This window comes from Pholis gunnellus (genome assembly GCF_910591455.1).
Source record: "Pholis gunnellus genome assembly, chromosome: 5".
NCBI lineage: Eukaryota > Metazoa > Chordata > Actinopteri > Perciformes > Pholidae > Pholis > Pholis gunnellus.
The window spans coordinates 11,450,116-11,471,593 of NC_136531.1; the positions used below are offsets into that span (position 1 = coordinate 11,450,116).

At 40.6% G+C, this 21,478-nt stretch overlaps 3 protein-coding genes across 5 annotated transcripts; 2 read left to right on the forward strand and 1 right to left on the reverse strand.

Moving 5' to 3' along the window:
• Positions 1–120: 120 nt before the first annotated feature.
• On the forward strand, positions 121–8,534 carry LOC306696397 (WD40 repeat-containing protein SMU1-like; the record flags this gene model as incomplete). The annotated part of the gene is given in 14 exon segments (XM_079160001.1): positions 121–174; positions 1,249–1,600; positions 1,603–1,654; positions 2,785–2,995; positions 3,082–3,234; positions 3,322–3,438; positions 4,435–4,557; positions 5,109–5,228; positions 5,597–5,713; positions 5,927–6,054; positions 7,585–7,711; positions 7,818–7,979; positions 8,071–8,223; positions 8,436–8,534. Coding segments are annotated over 14 exon segments (1,968 nt in total).
• A 2,083-nt stretch (positions 8,535–10,617) lies between these two features.
• Positions 10,618–18,069, reverse strand: dnaja1 (DnaJ heat shock protein family (Hsp40) member A1). Its single transcript, XM_079159302.1, has 9 exons — positions 17,997–18,069; positions 16,362–16,513; positions 15,773–15,965; positions 14,708–14,812; positions 14,251–14,478; positions 14,052–14,166; positions 13,819–13,934; positions 12,662–12,762; positions 10,618–12,484 (listed from the first exon to the last, which is right to left on the reverse strand). The coding sequence occupies exons 2-9, from the start codon at positions 16,491–16,493 to the stop codon at positions 12,251–12,253; spliced, it is 1,224 nt and encodes a 407-aa protein (XP_079015428.1). The 5' UTR covers positions 16,494–16,513; positions 17,997–18,069; the 3' UTR covers positions 10,618–12,250.
• A 56-nt stretch (positions 18,070–18,125) lies between these two features.
• Positions 18,126–21,282, forward strand: aptx (aprataxin). Of its 3 annotated transcripts, XM_079159303.1 has the most exons (7): positions 18,126–18,331; positions 18,745–18,791; positions 18,924–19,202; positions 19,337–19,396; positions 19,486–19,712; positions 20,610–20,713; positions 20,802–21,282. In XM_079159303.1, the coding sequence occupies exons 1-7, from the start codon at positions 18,202–18,204 to the stop codon at positions 20,954–20,956; spliced, it is 1,002 nt and encodes a 333-aa protein (XP_079015429.1). In that variant the 5' UTR covers positions 18,126–18,201; the 3' UTR covers positions 20,957–21,282. The 3 variants fall into 3 exon arrangements, with proteins under 3 accessions (XP_079015429.1, XP_079015430.1, XP_079015431.1); XM_079159304.1 differs by lacking the exon at positions 18,745–18,791; XM_079159305.1 differs by lacking the exon at positions 18,745–18,791 and having other exon boundaries at positions 19,041–19,202.
• The last annotated feature ends 196 nt before the right edge of the window (positions 21,283–21,478 follow it).

Sequence of the window (21,478 nt, forward strand, 5' to 3'; positions counted from 1 at the left end):
AGAGTAAACGCCTCGGCTTATTATCTTTTATTTAGTATATCTTTTATTTAATATCAATAAAATTATAGCTCATATTTTAATCAGCAATGATAGCAACGTCTTGCAATTACCAGGACAGGTATGGAGTTCTGCTTTAAGTGGTCACTAGTGGCTCAGAAATCAAAGGCCAACGCTGTGAGTAGGATTTGAACCTACGCGGGGACGCCCCATTGGATTTCGAATCCAACGCCTTAACCACTCGGCCATCACAGCTGTTCAACACCTGTCAATAGTCAATTAAGTTGTCGGTCAATTTGGCAGTTTTCTTAACCCTGAGTGTCAGGATCAAATCAAACACCACCTGATCCCTGGGGCACACCACCGAGGTGAGCATACCGTTTTGTTCCAGACCTTTGAGAAGTGATCCACAACGGATGCTGATTCTGATGTCGAGAATATAAAAGCATCTGGAGGCCTTATAGTGGAACACAAGGGGTCAAATAAAATCCTCCTTTAAGCAGCGCTGCTGTTGCTGCCTGTCTGCGAACAGAGGCTTGAAAATAGATGCAGACGGTCTCTCCACGATTGATATCTGACAGCACACATCACCAGGAAGGCTACATCGTATGCTTCAGTAAGAGGCTTTTTGGATGTAAAGCTGCAAGTGACTAAAGTGTTGTATATACAGCCACGGAAGGAAGCAACCTGACCCGTCTCCAGCCCGAGTCAAAGCAAGACACATTACAGTCGTGTGTTAATTGTCATTATTTGTATTTATTCTGTTAACATGTGGGCAATTATACCATATAGATTGCTTATGAAATAATAAACTATTGTATAAACTTAGGCTAACTGTTAATGGCCTCATATGTATAATCTATTTGTGTAGGCCTATACACGTGGGATTTGGCTCACAAATGGTTTGACAACAAGGAAGGTTGTTGTGTAGTTTGTCTAATGCTCTGACGCCACAACTAGTGAATAAACATCTGTCCTGGATTAACGAGGCCCCTGTTTAACAACAGGTTCATTTGCCCCCGTGGGCCCGCAAACAGAGGCTCGCAGATTAAATAAACACTCAGCACTGAAGCGGCAAACATCGTAAAACTGATTAACACTCACAACACCCCCTACACCCACAATGTGTAATTACAGGAAGACAGTGGTAATCACCAGGTAGCCTATGCAGGGTTTGGGTCAAATTAGGCACAGACGCACCCAGCTCTGTATTTGCATACTGATGAGCACTGAGGTGATTTTCCCTGTTAGAGGACGTTAAGAGCGAGGATTATTGTTCCTAAAGGCGAGCACGCTCTGAGCCCCGAGGTTCTGTCCGTGGTGCTGATGCTGCTGTCATCGCGGCCGACTGCCGCATCTCTGAACGCAGACGCGTCTGCTGCAACGTGCCCAGAACATCCTCCTTCGATGTATCGACACGCGTCCGGGTGGGAGGGGGTGCGGCGCCAAGACTTTGTGTGGCAGCGGCAGTCACAGGGATTGGGACTGCTGCCCCGCCGCAAATTATATACGAGACACACGAGAAGCACGTGCAGTGGGTGGTCCTCAGCACACCGCTTTCACGTGTCTATAGCGAGCGCCGAGCCCAGAACGTCAGTCCAGCGTGACAAACAGCAGGAGACAACATCAGCATGGCTACGGGGATGGAGCCCTCGGAGTAAGTGTCATTTCCTCTTTGGTTTTTGGTAAATCACACGTTTTCAGTGATAGCTTGGTGCTGACAACAGATAAGTAATGATAAGACCACATGTGTTGCAATACAAAGAGAAAACATCAGCGTGTCTTGACTGTGGAGAGGCATGTGTTTTTTTTTTATGGGTACTCAAATGTGCGTTACCCTATGAAGCTGGAAGGTTGTGTCACTGATATTCATTTGGGGAATTTTTGCTACGATGTTTGCGTCCTTCTAAAAGTTCCCTCTTACAATAACATGCAACATTACATGTGTGCCTGATGGATGATTTAAAGAAATAAGAAATGATATCTTTACATTCCTATTTATCTATGACGCTGGTATTATTTATTGTCTGCATGCGGTTTGTGCACACATGTGGGGTTTGTTCAGTCGGTTGTGGAACCTCCAATCACTGCAACGCTTTCTTTATTAATACACTATTTGTGGTGGTGCAACTACATGTGTCCAATGTCGCACGTGAGACTGCTCAAAGGGCTGTTTTGCAGTCATTACACATACAGTCACTTTCATCCACATGTTGCCTGTTGATTTGATAGGCTCTCCACCCCCTGGCAAGGATGTGGGTGTGCTTTTTTTATTGGTTAATCATCCTGTGGGGAAAAGTGGGGATGGAGCATTGTTGCCAAAACTGAAACTCATCTTGTGGTGGGCTTTGACATGGGGGGGAGGTAAATTGGGAGTTAGCATTCAAACTGGCATAGAGGCAGTGCCTGCGTGGTGCAGATTGAGTGACAACAGAGGGGAAATGAGATGCAACAGAGTTGTGTAAATGCTCAGCAGATGGCTCTAAAGTGGGACAAAAAAAACACACGAAGCAGGTGCTGCTGCTAGTCTTGTTTTGAACGGCCCCGCACATTATCTTTTATATTTAAAGTTGTGCCAGTTTTCAGTTGATCACCAGTATCGTTAGTTAGTGTGTCTGAAGTGATAAACACACCAACAGAATCACTTCAACAAAGATGTGGTATGCCCTTTATGCTTGTACACCAACTGCAACTTGTAATTTAACTCTAATGCTTGTATGACTTCACCCCACAGTAGGTAGGATAATCAGTCAGGATGTGGTTGTCACACGAGCCTTTCTTTTCTAGTGTGATCCGCCTAATAATGCAGTACCTCAAGGAGAACAACCTCTACCGAACACTGACCACCTTGCAGGAGGAAACAACTGTCTCGCTCAACACAGTGGAAAGCATCGACAGCTTCATTGCAGATATAAAGAGCGGCCACTGGGACTCCGTCCTGCTGGCTATCGAGTCCCTCAAGTTGCCCGACAACACACTTATTGACCTTTATGAGCAGGTGAGCTTTCGCGGCGATCAGATGATAGTTTTCCCGTCTTGGTTATTTAATAAGCAGCGTCTGATGAACACCGATCTCTGTATCAGGTTGTAATGGAGCTCATTGAGATGAGGGAGGTGGGAGCCGCTCGCTCACTCCTCAGACAAACTGACCCGATGATCATGTTGAAGCAGACGCAGCCAGAGAGGTACATCCATTTGGACAACCTGCTAACATGCTCCTACTTTGACCCCTGTGAGGTAAGACAACAAAGTGTTCTTCTTTTGAACGGCTGTATCGACAAGTTCCTAAATAATATTAATAAAGTCCTTTCCGTCTCACTACAGGCGTACCCGAACGGCGGCAGCAAGGAGAAGCGGCGCCGGGCAATAGCCGAGGCGTTGGTGAGGGAGGTCAGCGTGGTGCCACCTTCTCGCCTCATGGGGCTCCTGGAACAAGTCGGTGTGAGTATAGTGATCAATATCACTCTTACTCACTCTTGAAATTGCGTGAAAACGGCAGGGAAAAAAGGCAAAATGAGACAAAGTGCAATGGAAACAGACTCAGTGTATATTTACAAAATGGTAATTGATGGAACATACTTTAATTATAATTTTATTTTGCAGCTTATTAGAAAGTTCTGTGAAAACGTTGCTCTAGATTTGCAAAGAGACACGACTAACAGCAATGAAATCTGATCAAACAGCAACCACACAGTCCTAATGAAGCACAACATCTGACTTTTTGAGCGTTAAACTTTCAAATAAATAATGAGTTGTTTCTTTTCTTTAAACAAACTTAGCTTTTTGCTCATTTAGTCATGAATATTACATTTTTCTGAGAAATACTTTAGAAAGACAAGAGTTTTAGTGACTGTTGCTTCATAGGAAGGAGCAGCACGTTAGAACATAATGCAGTCGTGAAAACCGTCCCAAAGCATCAACCTTCTTTGTTTTTAATATGTAATTATTTGTTCAATAGGCCTCTTGTCAAAAATGCTAAATTACTCGTGCAGCAGAGGGTTCACTATACATTTTATATCCTCGGTTTTATATTGTCACCGGCGCTGTAACAGCAATATTTCAACACTAAGATTGTGACTGTCAAACCTTGCAGTGATTCCAAGAACGTCCTTAAGAAATACATCCCACTGACGTTTAACTCAGAGACAGTGGTGCAGGTTCCCATGTTGTTTATGCAGGCGTGATGCAATGTACTAATACTAAAAGGTATCTACAATTTATAGTGTTTTGGCTGTAGTCTATAAGATGTTATTGTACTAAATTATAAAGCTGCCATTCGAAATGCAACAGGACAACCGCTACCAATAACCATGCTGATAACATGTATGACTTCATCTCTTTCTTTTGGGATTCACTATTTGCTTTTACATTTTTCAAGCTGCAAGTAGTCAAAATAGTCATAAATACTTCTTATGTTTTCTTTTGACTGTTCCACAGTCGATGAGAATACAACAGTATCCAGATCATCCCTCCCCCGACATGACCATCGACACATCTGCCAACAAGGACAGACACATAGAGAAGGAGAGCTTTCCAACGCAGCTGTACCGCCACATCAAGGTAGACCACCACCTGCTCTGATTAACAGAGAATTACAAATTCTAGTTCATTCTATCCTATATCTACTATACTCTATATCACTATATAACAGTATTAGGGCATTGGATATTCGCTTGGTAGTTGTGAGAGTTTACTAATTACATTGTTGTAGTTGTACACAGTGAATTTACAGTAAAGAAGACTTTTTCTCTTTTTACTGATGTAAACACACACACACACACACACACACACACACACACACACACGCTCACCCCTACACCCCCACACACACTAACTGATTGCTTTACTCACCTGAAGACACTTGTCTCAGTCTCTGGCTGTGCTCTCATCACTTGCATCGAGATGGAGCTGAATCTGCTCGTCCTTGCTTTCTTGTCCTTGTGTGTGAGCGGTCAGTTTATGCCACTTCACGGCAGCATGGCATACAATTTCACGCCTCCCTGAAGCTGCCTGAAATTAGTTTGTGTCTTATGTCTCAGTGCAGTGCTGGATCACAGGCAGCAAACCAAAAAAAGGTGACCCTATTTTGTGTGTGTCGTTCAAACCTGCAGTTTGGGCGGCGGTCACATGTGGAGTGTGCCCGTTTCTCTCCTGATGGCAAATACTTAATCACTGGATCGGTCGACGGGTTCATTGAAGTCTGGAACTTTAACACTGGAAAAATCAGTAAGGTAAGGCATGTTTCGTATCATGACACTTCAATGTATTGAGACTTTAGTTCATTATATTTCTCTTCTTTTTTAGATTGGAAACTAATGCCTGTTTATGCATTGTAACTGCATATTGTCTTTTTGTAGTGTTTGGTCTTAAGACGTAGTCTGTTTATGTGGAATGTATTTTGTTCAACGTTGCTCTCTTGGCCAAACAGATATTGAACTGTTATCTGATTAAATAACAAACAAATAAATACCAGTTTATATGACAACATATGATGCATTATTCTGCTATTTATTTAGTTTATTTCATTGATTTATTCTGTTCTGTGTGTGCATGTGTGCATGTGTGCGTGTGTGTGTGTGTGTTTGCATGAATGAATTAGGATGTAAAGTACCAGGCTCAAGACAGCTTCATGATGATGGATGATGCTGTGCTGTGTATGTGCTTCAGTCAGGATACAGATCTACTGGCAACTGGAGCTCAGAATGGCAAAATAAAGGTTTGGATCTCATAATACCGTCAGTTGATATTATTCTGCATGTTTGTCATTGTGAGCAACCGATCATTGTGTCCTCATTGATAAAGTTTTATTATCAACGCAAAAATGTTGAAAAATGATGTTGTGCTATCAGCTGAGTTAAAAATGTTTTATTAAAGTGGTAGTCTCACTTCTTCTCTCCAAAAAATGTGTGTGTGCGTGTTGTTGGCGTAGGTGTGGAGGATTCAGAGCGGCTTGTGCCTGCGCAGGTTCGAGCACGCCCACAACAAAGGTGTGACCTGTCTGAGCTTCTCCAAGGACAACGACCAGATCCTCAGTGCCTCCTTTAACCAGACCATCAGGTGGGATGTGTCACAATTCATGTACACTGCAATGACTGATATTCATAGTCGAAACATATCAGCTGAACTTGACTTGTAGACTTAAACTCGGTATGGAGGACAGAGAGAGAGCTTTACAAATGGTAAAAATGGCATGACATTGAACTGGACAGCAAACAGTGAGATTAAGGAAAAGAGACAAGTAATTACAAATATTGAAACAGCTAACAGTAAATTCAATTTTAGTTAAAAGGGGAAGTGAATATCTGAATTCACAAATGATGGACCATAAGTTTGAAAAGAGAAACAATTATGTTGGGAGCCATGTTCAATCACTGGAGCCTTGTTGTGGCAGAACGTTGCTTGTCTACTGTGGGAGGAAGGGAGAGCTTTCACTGACCTCAGACACGATTCGCAAAAGTTTCAAAGGTGCACACATGAAAATGAGTTCAGCTGGAGGCCAGTGAGCTCTTTTTACCTCTCACGGAGGATTAGCACAACAAGGCAGAAACAGAAAAGTATTTTTCAAAACTGAATGTTGTCATGGAACAAAATTCAACACCACCAAGTTCATCTCGTTATAAACTGTCCCATTGTATATTTGTTGAATTTGTATTTTAGCTCAATTCCTGGTTCTTGTGAATGGACAGTAGAGGCTCATAATTAAAAACATGAGGTCAGTTAAATTATAATGGATCAGATTTATATAGCGCTTTAAAAAGTTCTCAAAGACGCTTTGCATATTGTGGAATAAAATAAAGAAGAAAACAAGCAGTTAACGCTTTAATGTCGAATAATAAGAATAGGATTAAAGAAAATATTAGAATTAAGCGGTGTTGAAGGTTTAATGTTATATGCATCTGTTAATATATTTTTCCTATTTCATTTTTTGTCCAGTTAAGTAATTCAACAAGTAATTCATTTGAAGTGAACTGCTTTTTAAACCTTTGTAAAGCTCCATAATTCCAGCAGTTAAGGCCCGATATGACATGTTGCATGAGTACTACACCTGAAACTAAATATGTTCGGGCAAGGACGTCTGTCTTTCACTTCCCTTCTCTCTCACACACACACACACACACACACACACACACACACACTGAATCCCCTTCATAGCTGAGGAGTTGAATATCTATTTCTGACTGCTGGGGTGTGTGGGCTGAGCTTCTCTGCTGTGTCTGAAGCACATGTGCTGTGTGGGTGTAGCCGAGAGAGACCATGGGCTCAGGCACAAAGCTGCAATGTGTTCCTCCCGTCGCAAATTCCAAGAGATAGGAATTGTTTACATACACAAAATCATCCTCCCAGAGACGTAGTAGACCAGTGAGCATTAGGCTGCTGTCATGGTTTAGCTAATCTGCACCCAGTCACTCCACACAGGAGCTAAAAGTAACACGTCGGCAGCTCAGCAACACGTTTTGTCTGCTCCCAAGAAAACCCACTCTTTAGTTGAATAAACATGGATTTGATAATTAGTCAGAGATGCTGATTTATTTGATTTGGTATTTTGTTATCAGTTTTTTTTTTTTAACATGTCAATGTTATTTTCAGAATTCATGAACTGAGATCAGGCAAGACACTGAAGGAGTTGAACAGCCATTCGTCGTTTGTCAATGATGCATTTTTCACTCAAGATGGATTTCACATCATCAGTGCCTCATCTGATGGCACAGTTAAGGTACAAGGAGCAACTTGTATTCGTGTCTGTGCTGCGTCAGTATCATTATGTGGCTAGGGGAGAGTCACTCAGTGGATTCATTTCACATTTTCGGTGCATATTTTAGATCTGGAATACAACATCCTGCCAGTGCATCCACACTTTCAAATCTCTGTCCCGGACCCCAGAAGACCCTGTCAACAATGTGATTCCTCTTCCCCAAAATCCAGAGCACTTTGTGATTTGTAATCACTCCAACACGGTGGTCATCATGAGCATGAACGGTCAGGTGAGAGCTCCCTGACTTATAATCTATACTACGATTGTTCATATTTCGGTTACGCCAATACTCACACGGTGAATGCCCTCTTTCTCCTCAGACCGTGAAGACCTTCTGCTCAGAGAGAAAGGAAAAGGCCGATTTTGTGTGCTGCACCCTGTCACCCCGCGGGGAGTGGATTTACTGTGTGGGAGAGGACCTAGTGCTGTACTGCTTCAACTATACGACGGGAAGGCTGCAGAAAACGCTGACCGTAAGCTCTGCTGAATACTCCTTATCAAAGTTGGTGAGAGGCGTCTGTTCATCCACCCTGAGCTGCTGATGTTTTATATATCGAGTGGTTTTCCGTCTCACTCGATACTCTGACTGTGTCACTGCGGCTGTCTAGCGGTCCTAAACAAGGTAACAGTGGGGCTGACGGGAAACAGAGAATGTGTGGTGATCTGTGTTCCTCTGCGCCCACAGGTTCACGAGAAAGATGTAATTGGCATCGCTCACCACCCACATGAGAATCTGATCGCCACCTACAGCGAGGACGGCCTCCTGAGGCTATGGAAACCTTAAACTGTCTCGTGAGGATCCACAGAGCCTTACACATGCTTGTAGAGCAACGTATTCACTTAAAGACGACGGAAATGGATACATTAATCATCCGTAATCATCCGTTATTATTCGCCACAACGTCCGTTAAGTAGCTGGTCTGTAGCTTTAGGCCACATCACATGATCTTCATCAGCTGATCGATTTTTCCATTCGTCATGGAATTGCAGATGCTCAAATTTACAGCAATTTAATTTGTGCTTGTCAACGTTGCCACAAAAGCTGAGGTGCCAAATACATTTTCGACTGCAGAAACATCAGTTTCGAAAATGCCATGACAATCGGGCAGACAGCATCTGGTGATGAATATCATGTGTTATGGATGAAAGAAGCACAACAGCTGCCAAATGGACCCGGTGGTCAAGTTGTTTCCTGACCTGCTGTTTCCAAAGGTCGAGAATAAACTTGGAACCTCAGATATTAATTTATATTTTTTTAATAAATGGTGATCATTTCAAAATGTCAACAAGTTCAGGTGCTAGCCAGTGAGAGTGTTTCATTTGACAGAAAGAACAATCTGGAATATCACTTAAGAGTCTTTTGGGCATATTGTTAAACTCATTTATAAACTGGGTCTTAATCGATATATTTTTATTACGTAGAATTTGTTATTTATACATTATTTGTTTGATTGAATAATTTGTAAAGGTATTTGCTTTATAAACATTTGGATACTCCATACTGTACACACACACATACACACTCTTCCTCATGGATCCAACTTCACCAGAGCAGTTTGAATCATTTTCATCTCTTCTGTCTTTATTAGACATGAAAATGCATGATGGTGAACTTTTTAATACAAAAAAATAAAGCCTCTTGTTTGGGCATGAACAAACAATATCAGGTATAGCATTTGTCAGCTTTTGGTTTGTAATAATACTTTTGTAACTTTGATTCAGATGAAATGATTTGTTTTGTCCTCCGTGTTCCCCGCATGCTACCTCAGTGCACTGTCTAAATGTGACTCTACAATAATTTTAGTACTCCTTAAAAATATGCATGATGACTAATGATAAACCTCAACGGAGCTCCAGTGACACTTCTTTGTATATAATAAATGTATTGAACGTTTGTTGCACTGACTGTGTTCATGTGCATCAGTATGCCTTCAAGAAACAGAGCTACTGCCTCGACCGGTGTTTATTGGTACGACAGTATTTGGCACTTTCTAGCATCTGTGTCTGTAATATCATTCATGTATCATTTTTGCAAAACACACGTTGTCATTATGCTCTATTGTATATCAATTAGTATAAAATACTGCCAGTCATGTCAAAAATGATTATCAATAAAATTTCAAAAAGCCTTTACAGTTCCCAATGTTTGTGTGCCATTTAAAAATAATAACTTATAAAATAACTCACTGAAGTATCAGATGATGTTCCCCTACATGAAAAAGCCAAATTTAAGTATGAAATTAAAGGCTGGAGCCGAAAAATGACTTACATGATTGAATAATCAAATGGTTATCAGAATAGTTGTAGTTTTGGGCCAATGTTTTAGAATTATTTCTGAACCTTAAAGACAACCAATATTATCTAAGATGCAGTTCAGCTATAAAATGCAGACGGTTAACAAAAAAGCTAGAGTTACTCCAGCTAAAAGACAGAAGCGTTGTGGTAGTTTCAAGGTTTTGTTTTTACTGTTAGGCCTCTGCACACCCACACAGGTGTTTTCTTCTGGCTGGTCAGACCTCTGCTCGGGTTGAAGGAGGGCCAGAGCTTTGATGTAAACTAATTAGGTCACAAATCTTCATCTACCAATACGACTGATTAAGGCCTAATTTCTGCCGCCCCTAATTGGTTGAAGAAAGCTCAAACAGGAGACTCAGGAAGACGTCCGTCACTCAGTCTGTCCACGCCCACACGGTCCAGAGAAGAGGTCTAATCAGCCAGATTAAGTGAAAACACCTGAGTGGGTGTTCAGAGGAAAAACTCTAAAAAGGTCTTTTTTGAAATTACTACTCTTAAATGTTATACATGTCAGTGGATGTCCTGGTAACAAAAGTAAATATCGCTCACAGAAAGTAATACCACAATTGAGAGAGACCATCAAACTGCATTTAATTAGAAAACATGAGCATAACAAGTAGATCATTGGTCCTAACACGCACACATACCGTCAGTCAAATTACGAACTTGAAAACACTTATTTGAATTTTGAGTCCAGTTCCCCGGACATTACGAGCACTCATTAATTTGCATCTGCTTCAACAATTAAAGGAATCTCCCTTCTGGTGAGCATAGTTGTGTTTTACAATATCCAAGGCAAAGTCATCACTGAAACACAAAAACCTGCATTATAGCTTCAAGTTAAGTTACAAGGCTTTCAAACAAGCAGACACTTCAACGAGGTACCAGGTCCCTCCACAACCTCCAGACTTATTTGGCATTTAAATGACTTAATTTCTTGTGCGCCTACATAAGCAAAAAACCATAAACAAGTTTATATTTGATTTAAAATTTGTAATTACCAATTGTTTAAAAAAAAAGAAATCACATAACTGAAATAATCTCAAGAACATTCAATCTTTAAAACAACCTAAAACGATCTCTTTGTAAGACTTGGGTGCAGCTAGGCACTCGACACTTTAAAGAGAAGGAAAACATTTGCCATGACGGCATTATGGACCCGTTAGCAGGTTTATTAACAAGTTATCCGAGATATCTCTTTGCCAAGTGAAAGCCCCAAATCACAGAATTCTGTTAAAATACCCATTCTGAAGTTGAGTTATCCAGATAACCTGCTTCTTGGAAACACCCCATATCCGCTATTTCAAAATAAAGTGACTTCTTACTCATCTTTGACCTAATACCTACCCTGCCATTGATATGCAGTCATATTTGGCTCATATCAAACTGTGTTGTTTATACATACAAGATGTGTTACTTTACACGATAGGTTTCCAAAAAAAGTGTGGCATCACCAGAGAACTGATTGCAGCTCAAAAGTGTTAAACCAAACTTAAATATTAGCTTGAAAAATCTACAATAGTGGCGTGAACCTAAATACTGCCATGCTTGAATCATGATCACCTTAAATTACTACCAACTCACGTCTTCGTGCCACATTTTTTAAAGATCGTTAAGAAATGTCTAGAAAATAGCCCTTGAAAGGGTAAAACAGCATAAACGTTCAACTCGATGCACATCCACCGCCATCTGAGGATTGGGTCTTTACACACACACACACACAACGGATTGAACAAGTCATCAACAAGTGGTTTACAACAACAACTGATTTAGTAACACTATAAAAAAAAAAAAAAAAAAAGTTATTTTCATCTTAATATTGGCATCCGTTTTAGTGTAAATGCATAAAAAGCAGGCGGTCTTTGTTCAGACAAAAGTTTTTTTCTGAAGCCTCCGATACCCCTCGTCTCTAATCACAGTGTGATTGAAAAAAAGTTAAAATAATAAAAAGAAAAAAGGTCCAAGAGATGACGAGAAGCCCCATTCACCCAGAAGATTAATCCTGGAACTATGATACTCTACTCCATCCAAAGAGTAGTGGAACAATAAATCAAGAGGGCGTTGGGACACTGTTTTCTGATTGAGATGGAAAGAAAACTTTGGAAAAACAACAGTTAAATAAAAAGTGCACTAAATTCCAAAAAAAGGTGCTTTACTTTAGAGATGAGGGGAGGGCTTCTGGATTAAGAACGGGCCAGTTGTTACTTAAGACGTCTGGCACTGAACACCGCCGGGGCTGGCATAGTCGTCTTCCTCCATGTAGTAGTACTGCTGGTTGTGTCTTTTCCTGTTGTCCAGGTCACAGTCCTCCAGGTCGGCGTAGATGTAGAGGTCGTCGTCCATGCTCTCTGGCTGCTCTGGGTCCAGCTTTTCCGGGAGGTAGCGCTCCAGCATCTTCAGCTTGTCCTCAGAAAGGAAGTTGGCTTGTGGGAACACCACCTAAAAAAAGGAGACGAGCAGAAACTATTTTACTACAACAAACGTGTTTAGCCTCAGCAGTTTAATATTGTGATGATCTGTACAATACTTCCTTTGTTTTTGGTTTGTTGGTATTTTAAAAAGATGAAAAGAAGCGAACTGATTAAAAAAATAAGTGGATATGGAAAAAGTTCTTACCGAGAAGTGAATAATAAGGCGGCCCTTCTCAAAGGGTCTGCGATACATGGGCATCCCTTCACTCACGACGCACTTCGTGTCTCCAGGCTTGATCAATTCCCCTGTGATTAAATAAAATTGGGCCACATTAGTCATGAAAAAAACTCATAAAACTATATTTTACGTTCTCTTGTCATCTTTAATGATCTTGCCAATACGTGATGAATGCGTAGAGGCTTGGATCTTGATGAAAATAAAGTTTATTTTTAGCAGATCTGTAGGTAAACATCAGGTGTTCTACATTGTCTGACGAGTACGAATGAATAAGTACAGGTCGTTTTTCTCTGGTGTTATGGCTGGATATGTTCCCCAGGCCGTTGTCCCCTTTTCCTGCTCTAGTAGCTCTGCCCAGGTGTGCTTAACGAGGTGCACCTGGTCTGGGATGAAGGTGATTAAAAGCTCCCGTGCCATCAGCAGTAGAATAATAAGGTCACAGCTGTAGAGACTGTTGGTCATGTTGCCTCTCAGCCTACGATTTTGTATTGTCCCATTTCTATGTTTTCCTATTAATAAAGTCCATGGATTTGATTGTTTTAAAGGTGTTTTCTTTAGTAGATTAATTTGGCGGAATGCTGTTTATCCCAAATGGAGGCCCACGGGTGGGGTGAGCACTGCTGCCAAACACACACTTGTATTAATAAAAACAAAACAAAAATGTTTGTCGAAATCCAATTCATGTAAATAATTTGAGGCATTGGATGTATCCTGTGCTCGAAACCCACCAGACCCCATTCTAAAATAGTTTACCAGCACCGTCGTCTTTAAAAGAACTATTAACATAAAGTGAGTGTCTATTCAGTGAAGTGGAGTGTACAGCAATGAACACTTGTAAAAAACACTCTACAAACGCACTCAGGACTCGGCAGTGTTCATTCAGCTGCATTTTTTTGTGTGAATGGTAAAGAGGTAGCGTGAACGACTGATGTCTGTTAGATTAACCAGCACTGCAAGCTCTTATAAAAAAACAAAAAAAAACACTGACTATAAGTATAAAACAACTGTTCCGTGTTTGTTGACTAGGATGTGCCGGGGAAAATATCTTAAAAACGGATCCTTTTTCCCCTTTCAAATACCTCAACTTGACATTCAGTAGCTGTGCATTTAGCGGTTTGGTTCACCTGGACGTGAGGTGATGAGCAGTGTTCTGTTGTCCAGTGTCTGAACAGGTTTCTTGAAACCACATAAAGCCTCAACCAGCTGCAACTCCATGGACATGACCAGGTCCTCTCCTTTCCTAATGACAGCAAGATGAGAAAAAACAGGTGAGCAGAATTATACAAACACTGTATATACCATCACTATCATCACGGCATCAGGAACAAAAGACAGCTGATAACAGACGATGTATTACCTGGTGAAACATGAATGTTCCCGCTGGTCCAGGACGATGATGATGTCACCCGGCTCGATTCCTGGCTCCTGGTCTCCCTCTCCATGGAAAACGATCTTCTGGCCATCTCTCATTCCTGTGGCAGTGAAGTGACGACGTGATGTACCGTTTGTTTTCCCTCCTCAGACAAGTTACAGATAGATTTAGGATAAACTCTCACCTTTGTCAATGTGGACCTCCAAAATCTTCTTCTGGCGCAGGATCTTTCGACCTCCGCATGCTTTGCAGCGGTCCTTGTGGCTGATTCTCTGTCCTTGGCCCTGACAGCTGTGGCACACCGTGGACACCTGCTGCACCATACCTGGCACGAGTTGGTGCATGCGGACCTGCATGCCCGTGCCGTGGCAGGACATGCACATCTGTGCAGCTCCTTTTCTACTCCCGCGACCTGCCGAGAAAAATAAGCTGTCAGCACACAGGAGAACAAAAGATGAAGGCCTTGTTTTAGGTTTGGTGGATTATATAAACTGCGGGGACCTGGTGGACGAGGACTGGATTACATTTACAAGAATGATCGTGTTTTGTTGTTGGACAAAGAGCCTTTTCATGGCCTGCTTGGATCAGCGTGTGCTGAAAATCATTCTTGGTAAACTTAACAACTCCAGAGACCGACGTACCTTCACATCGCTCACAAATGGTATTCTTCTGGAGAGCAAGTTTTCGTGTAGCTCCATTATAAAGATCTTCCAGCGTCACCGTTATCTGATGAACAATGTTCTTCCCTGCGGCAGACAAATCAGAGGTTTTAGCAAACACAGTTTCATGGAATAAAGTCGGCAACGGATTAGATTTCATCAACACACTCCTTTCATCAGTTTCCTTTCATATGGCATGTTACAAGCCTTTTTCGGCTACCAATCGCAAATTACAGCATCATCACAAGACTGTGCAAAGAATGTGAACGAGAGACAGCTGTGATGGGAGATGACACTGGGCTTTAGATGGGGATCAGCTGTGTGTTTACGTCTCTATTTGAGGATAATAGCCAAACCCTATGGTCACAAATAAGATAATAAGTTCAGACTTGTATAATATTTGACAGCCCTGTGTTTTGGCTGTAATAAAATGGAATGAGGAGGAGATTCTTGAGAGCAAGAAGATGTTTTTGTTTTGTTCCCTTTTAACTAAATCCTGCACGGACAAAGTCACGTGTGCTGCCGACTGACAAATATTGATATTTGAGAGTTGAAAAATAATGTGTAATGATCTGCCAATGTAAACGTTCTTTACAGAAACACCCCTTTTGGATAAGGTCCCCTTCATTTTGTTTTTTAACAATTGCAAACAGGAAATGTAGTGGACAGTACGATTTACAGTTGGAAAATAAACTACAGACTTTGGCATTTCTGTACTTCAGGTTCTTATCATCCATCGGGTGACATTTACACCAATAATGACATCTACAACAAACTAATTGGCTGCTTTTCTTGGTCTTATGCCACAGTAAATTGAATATTTTGTTTGGACTATTGATCTGATAAAAGAAGCAGACACAAGTCACGGATTAATCAATAGTTCAAATAATCAGTCGTGTCAGCAAACAGTATTCAATACTGTAACTTCCTCCTCCCCCAACACAACTGCTTCTGGCTCAGAAGATGCATTGTATCGCTTTACACAATTCAATCAGCTTTCAAAAACAGAAATACAGCTCAGTGATGGTTTCTTCTATATTTCCGTACCTTTTCTCTCTCTGTGCATCCGGCTACCTCCACCGAAAAACAAGTCAAAGATGTCCATGGGCGACGCAAAGCTCCCCCCACCTCCACCACCACCGGTGCCTCCTTCCTTTATCGCCTTTTCACCTCCCCGGTCATAAACCTCTCTCTTCTTGGCATCTGACAAAACCTCATATGCCTGTGAGATCTGCTTGAACTACAAAGCAAAGGAACACAATTACATACAGACTTCTTTGAAGAGGGTAAAAAAAAAACATTTCTGCCAACATACAGCTGCTTAAAAAAAGGTATTCAGCTCTTTGGCATTGTATGCAAAATAATAACTGAGGTCTTTAAATATTACTTTTGTATGGCCGTAGCATATGCCACAATAACATTTTGATAAATCTACCAAACCATCAAACATAGATTTAACAAAAGCTACACACAATTACATTTGTTTATATCTAAAAACCCAGTAGATTTGACATCTATTCATAAAAAGAGTAAGACTGTTATGAGGATATTTCCATTACTAATTCATATGCAAGGAAAATTACTTGCATACGAATTAAAGCTGCAAATGTTTCTGAGTGCAAAAACAGGTACTTACTTTCTCTCCTTCGGTGGGATTCTTGTCGGGGTGATATTTTAACGCTAGTTTACGATAGGCCCGTTTCAGTTCGTCGGGAGTAGCGTTAGGTTTCACACCTAATGTATCATAGAAGCCCGTTTCCTTGACCATGTTTGTCTTTGGTGGATAACCTTAAAAAAAAGTAAAAAGAAAAGGTGAAACATAAGCAGTATTTCAATCTCCAGTAACCTTCCAATGTTCAGTATCTGAACTAAAAGCAAAACAACTTGGTGAGAAAGTGAAAATCTGAACTACGTCATTGTGACAAAAGGAAAGAGAAACCGTTAACACTATCATCATGTCTGTGAGAGAGGCCGTTATGTTGGTGGTGGAGGAAATGTTCAGCTTTAAAAAGGATAGATTTGGATCTGCTTTTTTTAACTTTACTGACAAAAAAATGTAGTAGGAATTTCTTTATATTCCGTCTCCCTTGGTGGACAAAAACATTTGAAATATCTTAAACACAATCATTAAATATGGCCTCAAAATGTATCCCTCAGTTGAATGACGGATGTAGCAGCATTAAGCTGTACAGATGTAATCTTGGTGTTTACCAACAATTAAGTATATGCTTACGGTGTGCTTCTATGAACATTTGTATTGCACTCAAAGTCTCACTTTTCAGGATTTACAGTACTCCCCCGTACATGTACTACATGTACTACATATACATGTACTATGCATAGACGTAAAATGACACCACGTGAATATTTCTCAGGTGTGTGTTAAGATTGTATAGTGCTGCTTATTATTCATCAGCGTAAACGTAGACAGAAATCAGGCTGTGGTGAGGGTCACGTGTTATGTGTAGGTTAACACTCCCATGCCATTTAGACACACCCATATATAACTAATGCAGTGTAGTGTAACAGCCAAATCCACAATCACGACAGTTGTAGATATTATTTTAATATACCCTAATGGATATACAGGGATGGCCATTACGTTGACGCAATACCTCTCTAAAACAGCTAGGTATACCAAATAAACATGCTTATAACTGAATTAGTGAATGATCCTAACAAAGTGGCAGTTGTTTCTCTCTCCATTTTGATAGTGAGCAATGCTATTTAGCTATAATATCGATTAACAGTAACATTGTGTAATGTGGATAATAATTGATTGTAAATACATATTATTTTTCTTGCTCTATATTTGGTCCATGAGCCTGACATGAAACGTAGCTATTACAAGGTAGACAGAAGTAAAGGAAACCAACAAAAGAGGATCGAGTAAAAGGTACTTTTTACTCGTCATGCTTGTTTTCATGAACGTTACTCGTGTTAGCTAAATGTTCCCTCAGATCAGGGGAGGCTGAACCACGAACTACCGTTATGTGACCACCACAGGTATATGTTTGGTTGACACGAGTATTAGTGAATTGATGCTTGTATATTAGCAACTACCTGTTACCCTGTTTAAGATAAAGGCGGACAAGGTTTCATACCTGTGAGGCCCTTCTGACTTTAGCTAGCGTTACTTAACCTAGCACAAGATAGCCTGGCTAATGCTAACATGCTAACTCTATACAGTTTTTTTCTCACGATTATCACAGCAATTACACGTGACACCTGTGTAAATAAAACATGTCGTCACAGTTGATATTTGACCAACCTTGTATGAAACGGTAGTTTGATCCTCACAACCTCAGTTCACAGAGGCTCTTCCAGAAGCTTCTCTTCCAACCCGCCTCTACAAAAAAAAATCTGATTCAGTGACGTCAGTTTCCTGCGACGAGGGCGAGTCACCAAAACAAAGCGTGGGGCTGCAACAGTTTTGCAACTCTGTAAAAAATAGCTAGCTAACATAACATGATAAAATGCCAATATGCTGGCTTATTAGTGAGGCGGATAGTCATAAACCCATCCGACTGCCACACCAACAGACAGTTGTCCTGGGTCGAGGTCCAGAGACGACTATTAAAGACAAAAAATGCTCTCGACAGCAAGGTAATATAACGCGACATTTCTGTGTGATACACCGGCTGCGTCAAGAAAGGGAAATGTTAAAAGTGTTTAATATTTTACATAAATGTCACACAGTTAAGCATTTTGAAACGAACTTTAATTCTTAGTATCTGATGGTGATTATCATACAAACTATGTATATAAAACATCTTTTTTTTGATTTTAGGGAATTAAAACGTTGCATTGCAACTATAGAATCCTCTGTTTACAAAAATGTATTCATACCTTATCTGTCTGTAGGGGATACAATTTGAATTGGTCTAAATGATTTATTCCCCGTATAGTTAATTTTATTGTGTAGAATGTATAAATAATTGTCATGGGCTATATATTTGTTTGTTTTATATACATGTTTATTTTTCATATCGGTGCAAATGTTATCCCTTCTCAACCAGTTGAATTGAAAGCAGAGTGCAACAAAGGTTATGTCAAAGTTAAACAGGTAAGGGATATTGATTTTATACGAGTGGAACTCGCAACACATTAGAAAGAAGTTATTCTGCTGAGTTTTGTCAAATACTTAAATATTATTTCTTGATCATTCTGTGTCTCATTTCCTGTCTTTGTTTCAAAGCTGGGCTTCAATCCCACCTCCGTAGATTCCGCGGTGGTGGGGAAGGACAATGAGGTCAAATTGAAGGCTGGACAGCAGCTTCATATTGTCAACCAGCTCTACCCATACACTGTACAGTTCAAGGAGGATCGCACCGGGGACCGTGGCGGCACCAAAAGACCACGAGAGCCGTCTTCAGAGGACACAGAGAGCCGCAGAGAGGACCCGAGTGTGAAAGCAGCCAAACAGACACAAAAGGTCTCTGTGTCAGTCAGCCACGGAGAAGCCACAAACACCAGTGTAAGAGAAGGAAGAAAGTGTGTGCACACTTCTGTCGAATATTGTTTTTAAGATGTTCACATGTTTTTCTATTATATGGATTTTCTATAAAGCCAGTGTGCTGCATTACATATTTTACCTTTATTTTGTTGTAGGAAAGCTTTGGGCATTGGAGCCAAGGTCTGAAGACCTCAATGCAAGACCCAAATTTGCAGGTAGCTGTTTACAGTTCGTGTGCTACTGAGTGATCTGGACCGCAGCTGGATTTGTTACTGATAAAAACACAACGTCTGCTTTCCTCTAGGTATACAAGGACGACAAGGTAGTGGTTATCAAAGATAAATACCCCAAAGCTCGCTACCACTGGCTGGTGCTCCCGTGGCAGACCATTTCCAGCCTGAAGGCCTTAAGTGAGGAGCACTGCGACCTGGTGAAACACATGCAGCAAGTCGCTGACCAGATGGTTCAGCAGTGCCCAGATGCTAGCTCGCTACGTTTCCGTACAGGGTACCATGCCATCCCCAGTATGAGGTAAGTAATCACTGTTTGAATGGTGCCGTTAAATTGAAAGACCGTATTGGTGTTTCTGCATTTAATGCAAATACTGTAAATTTTACGCTACTGACGGCTATTTTTATAAAGCATACCATAGGTTTTTAAATCGATTAATATATTTCCCCTCCTCATGGACAACAACCGATTTCAGTTAAACCTGGTATTGTACAGTTTTTATGTAACAAGAAGCTGCCGTTAATTGAAACTTAAGCATTCATCATTTTCCACCTTTCACTTACATCTTTACCTTTCTCGTATTCATTTCTGTCTTTTCCCTTTTATACGGTTTCTGTCCTTTTTTAAAAAAATTTGTGTTACAATGTTTTATTCCCTGCTTTGTGTATGAAATGTGCTTTACCAATACACTTGCCGCTCTCTTACTGACATAGTAGCATACAGCCAAAGCGAATCACATACTGAAGCATTAGAGGCAATTTAAAAAGAGTTTCTTATTTCTATTCAGAGCTCAACTCCTCTTTATCCGTTTTTGTGTCGTGTGTTGAGACTTTGATCTTTACACTTTACTGCCACTAAGTGGGAGGAGTTATAAGCTTAATGAAAAAAAGAGAGAAAATACAGTGATTGATTGGAAACATATTTATTGCAGCCTGAAAGTAAATGCCACAAAGAGCTCAAAGTATGTTGTGCAACATCGTAAGCTTGCTTTGGCTCACATACCTTCGACAGAATTTAGAGGCCTTGCATTGATGGTGTGCATTGAGGCCAATCACCCAAATACATCAGTCTAAAACACTTTGAAAAAAGGTATTAAAAGCATTGGTATGGTGTTTTTTGAAGGAGGTGGAGGATCAGCACGTAATCGATGTAGACACGTCAAAATATAACACATTTTGTCTAAATTCTCTTTTACAGTCATGTACACCTCCATGTGATCAGCCAAGACTTCGACTCTCCTTGTTTGAAGAACAAAAAGCACTGGAACTCATTTACGACTGACTATTTCATGGAGTCTCACGGTGAGAGTAAATTACATGTTGTTAACTTTATGTCCCACATTGTGTCCATTACTAGTAAGTGTTTTTTTACCCTTTTTGTTATCTGCAGATGTCATTCAGATGCTTGAAACAAATGGAAGAGTCAATGTGAAAGAAGGAACCAGCGAGTTGTTGAAACTACCTCTCCGCTGTCACATGTGTCGCAAAGATATTCCCACTATACCAGCTCTGAAGGAGCACCTAAAGTCTCACTTTCCCAGCTAAGAAGGCGACCGCAAAGGGAATACATGCCTCAGATGTTTCTACATAGGACTGAAGTGTGTTGGGTACTAATTTTGCCTGTCAATTCTGATTCATTGTTTAGAAAAAAAAAAGCCATTATGTGACAGGAACACAATGTCATGGCTGCAGTTGCATTTTCAACTTGTCATTTTTTCAGTAGGTTTAAGAAGAGGGTCACTGTGAAGATGCATTTAATTTATGTGGGATTTCATCAGTTTTTTGCCAAATATCTGGACTGGGAAATCCCATATTATTCCCACAGTCCACATGTCTTCAAATGTTTTATTAAATGTTTTCTAAAAACTGAATACTGGATTCTTGAATTTTAAAATGCCCTTCCCTGATAGTGCAACCCCTGTGTTTGCTTAGAGTTTGATGTTTTGGGGAGCTCTGTCATGTAGCTAGACTACTGCATTGATATAACATTTTTTACATTAATTACGCTTTGTTTGCATGTGTACAGAAAAGACAATGAACAAGCTTTCATCCAACAGTACACCCAGT

Coding starts and splice junctions, on each gene's coding strand:
- dnaja1 (XM_079159302.1), bottom strand. CDS start 16,493: ATGGTCAAGGAAACGGGCTTCTATGATACATTAGGTGTGAAACCTAAC. Junction 13,935..14,051: donor GAACATTCATGTTTCACCAG/GTAATACATCGT, acceptor TGCTGTCATTAG/GAAAGGAGAGGACCTGGTCA. Junction 12,485..12,661: donor GCCTTATTATTCACTTCTCG/GTAAGAACTTTT, acceptor TCCTTTTTTTAG/GTGGTGTTCCCACAAGCCAA.
- aptx (XM_079159303.1), top strand. CDS start 18,202: ATGCCAATATGCTGGCTTATTAGTGAGGCGGATAGTCATAAACCCATC. Junction 19,203..19,336: donor GAGAAGCCACAAACACCAGT/GTAAGAGAAGGA, acceptor ATTTTGTTGTAG/GAAAGCTTTGGGCATTGGAG. Junction 19,713..20,609: donor CATGCCATCCCCAGTATGAG/GTAAGTAATCAC, acceptor TCTCTTTTACAG/TCATGTACACCTCCATGTGA.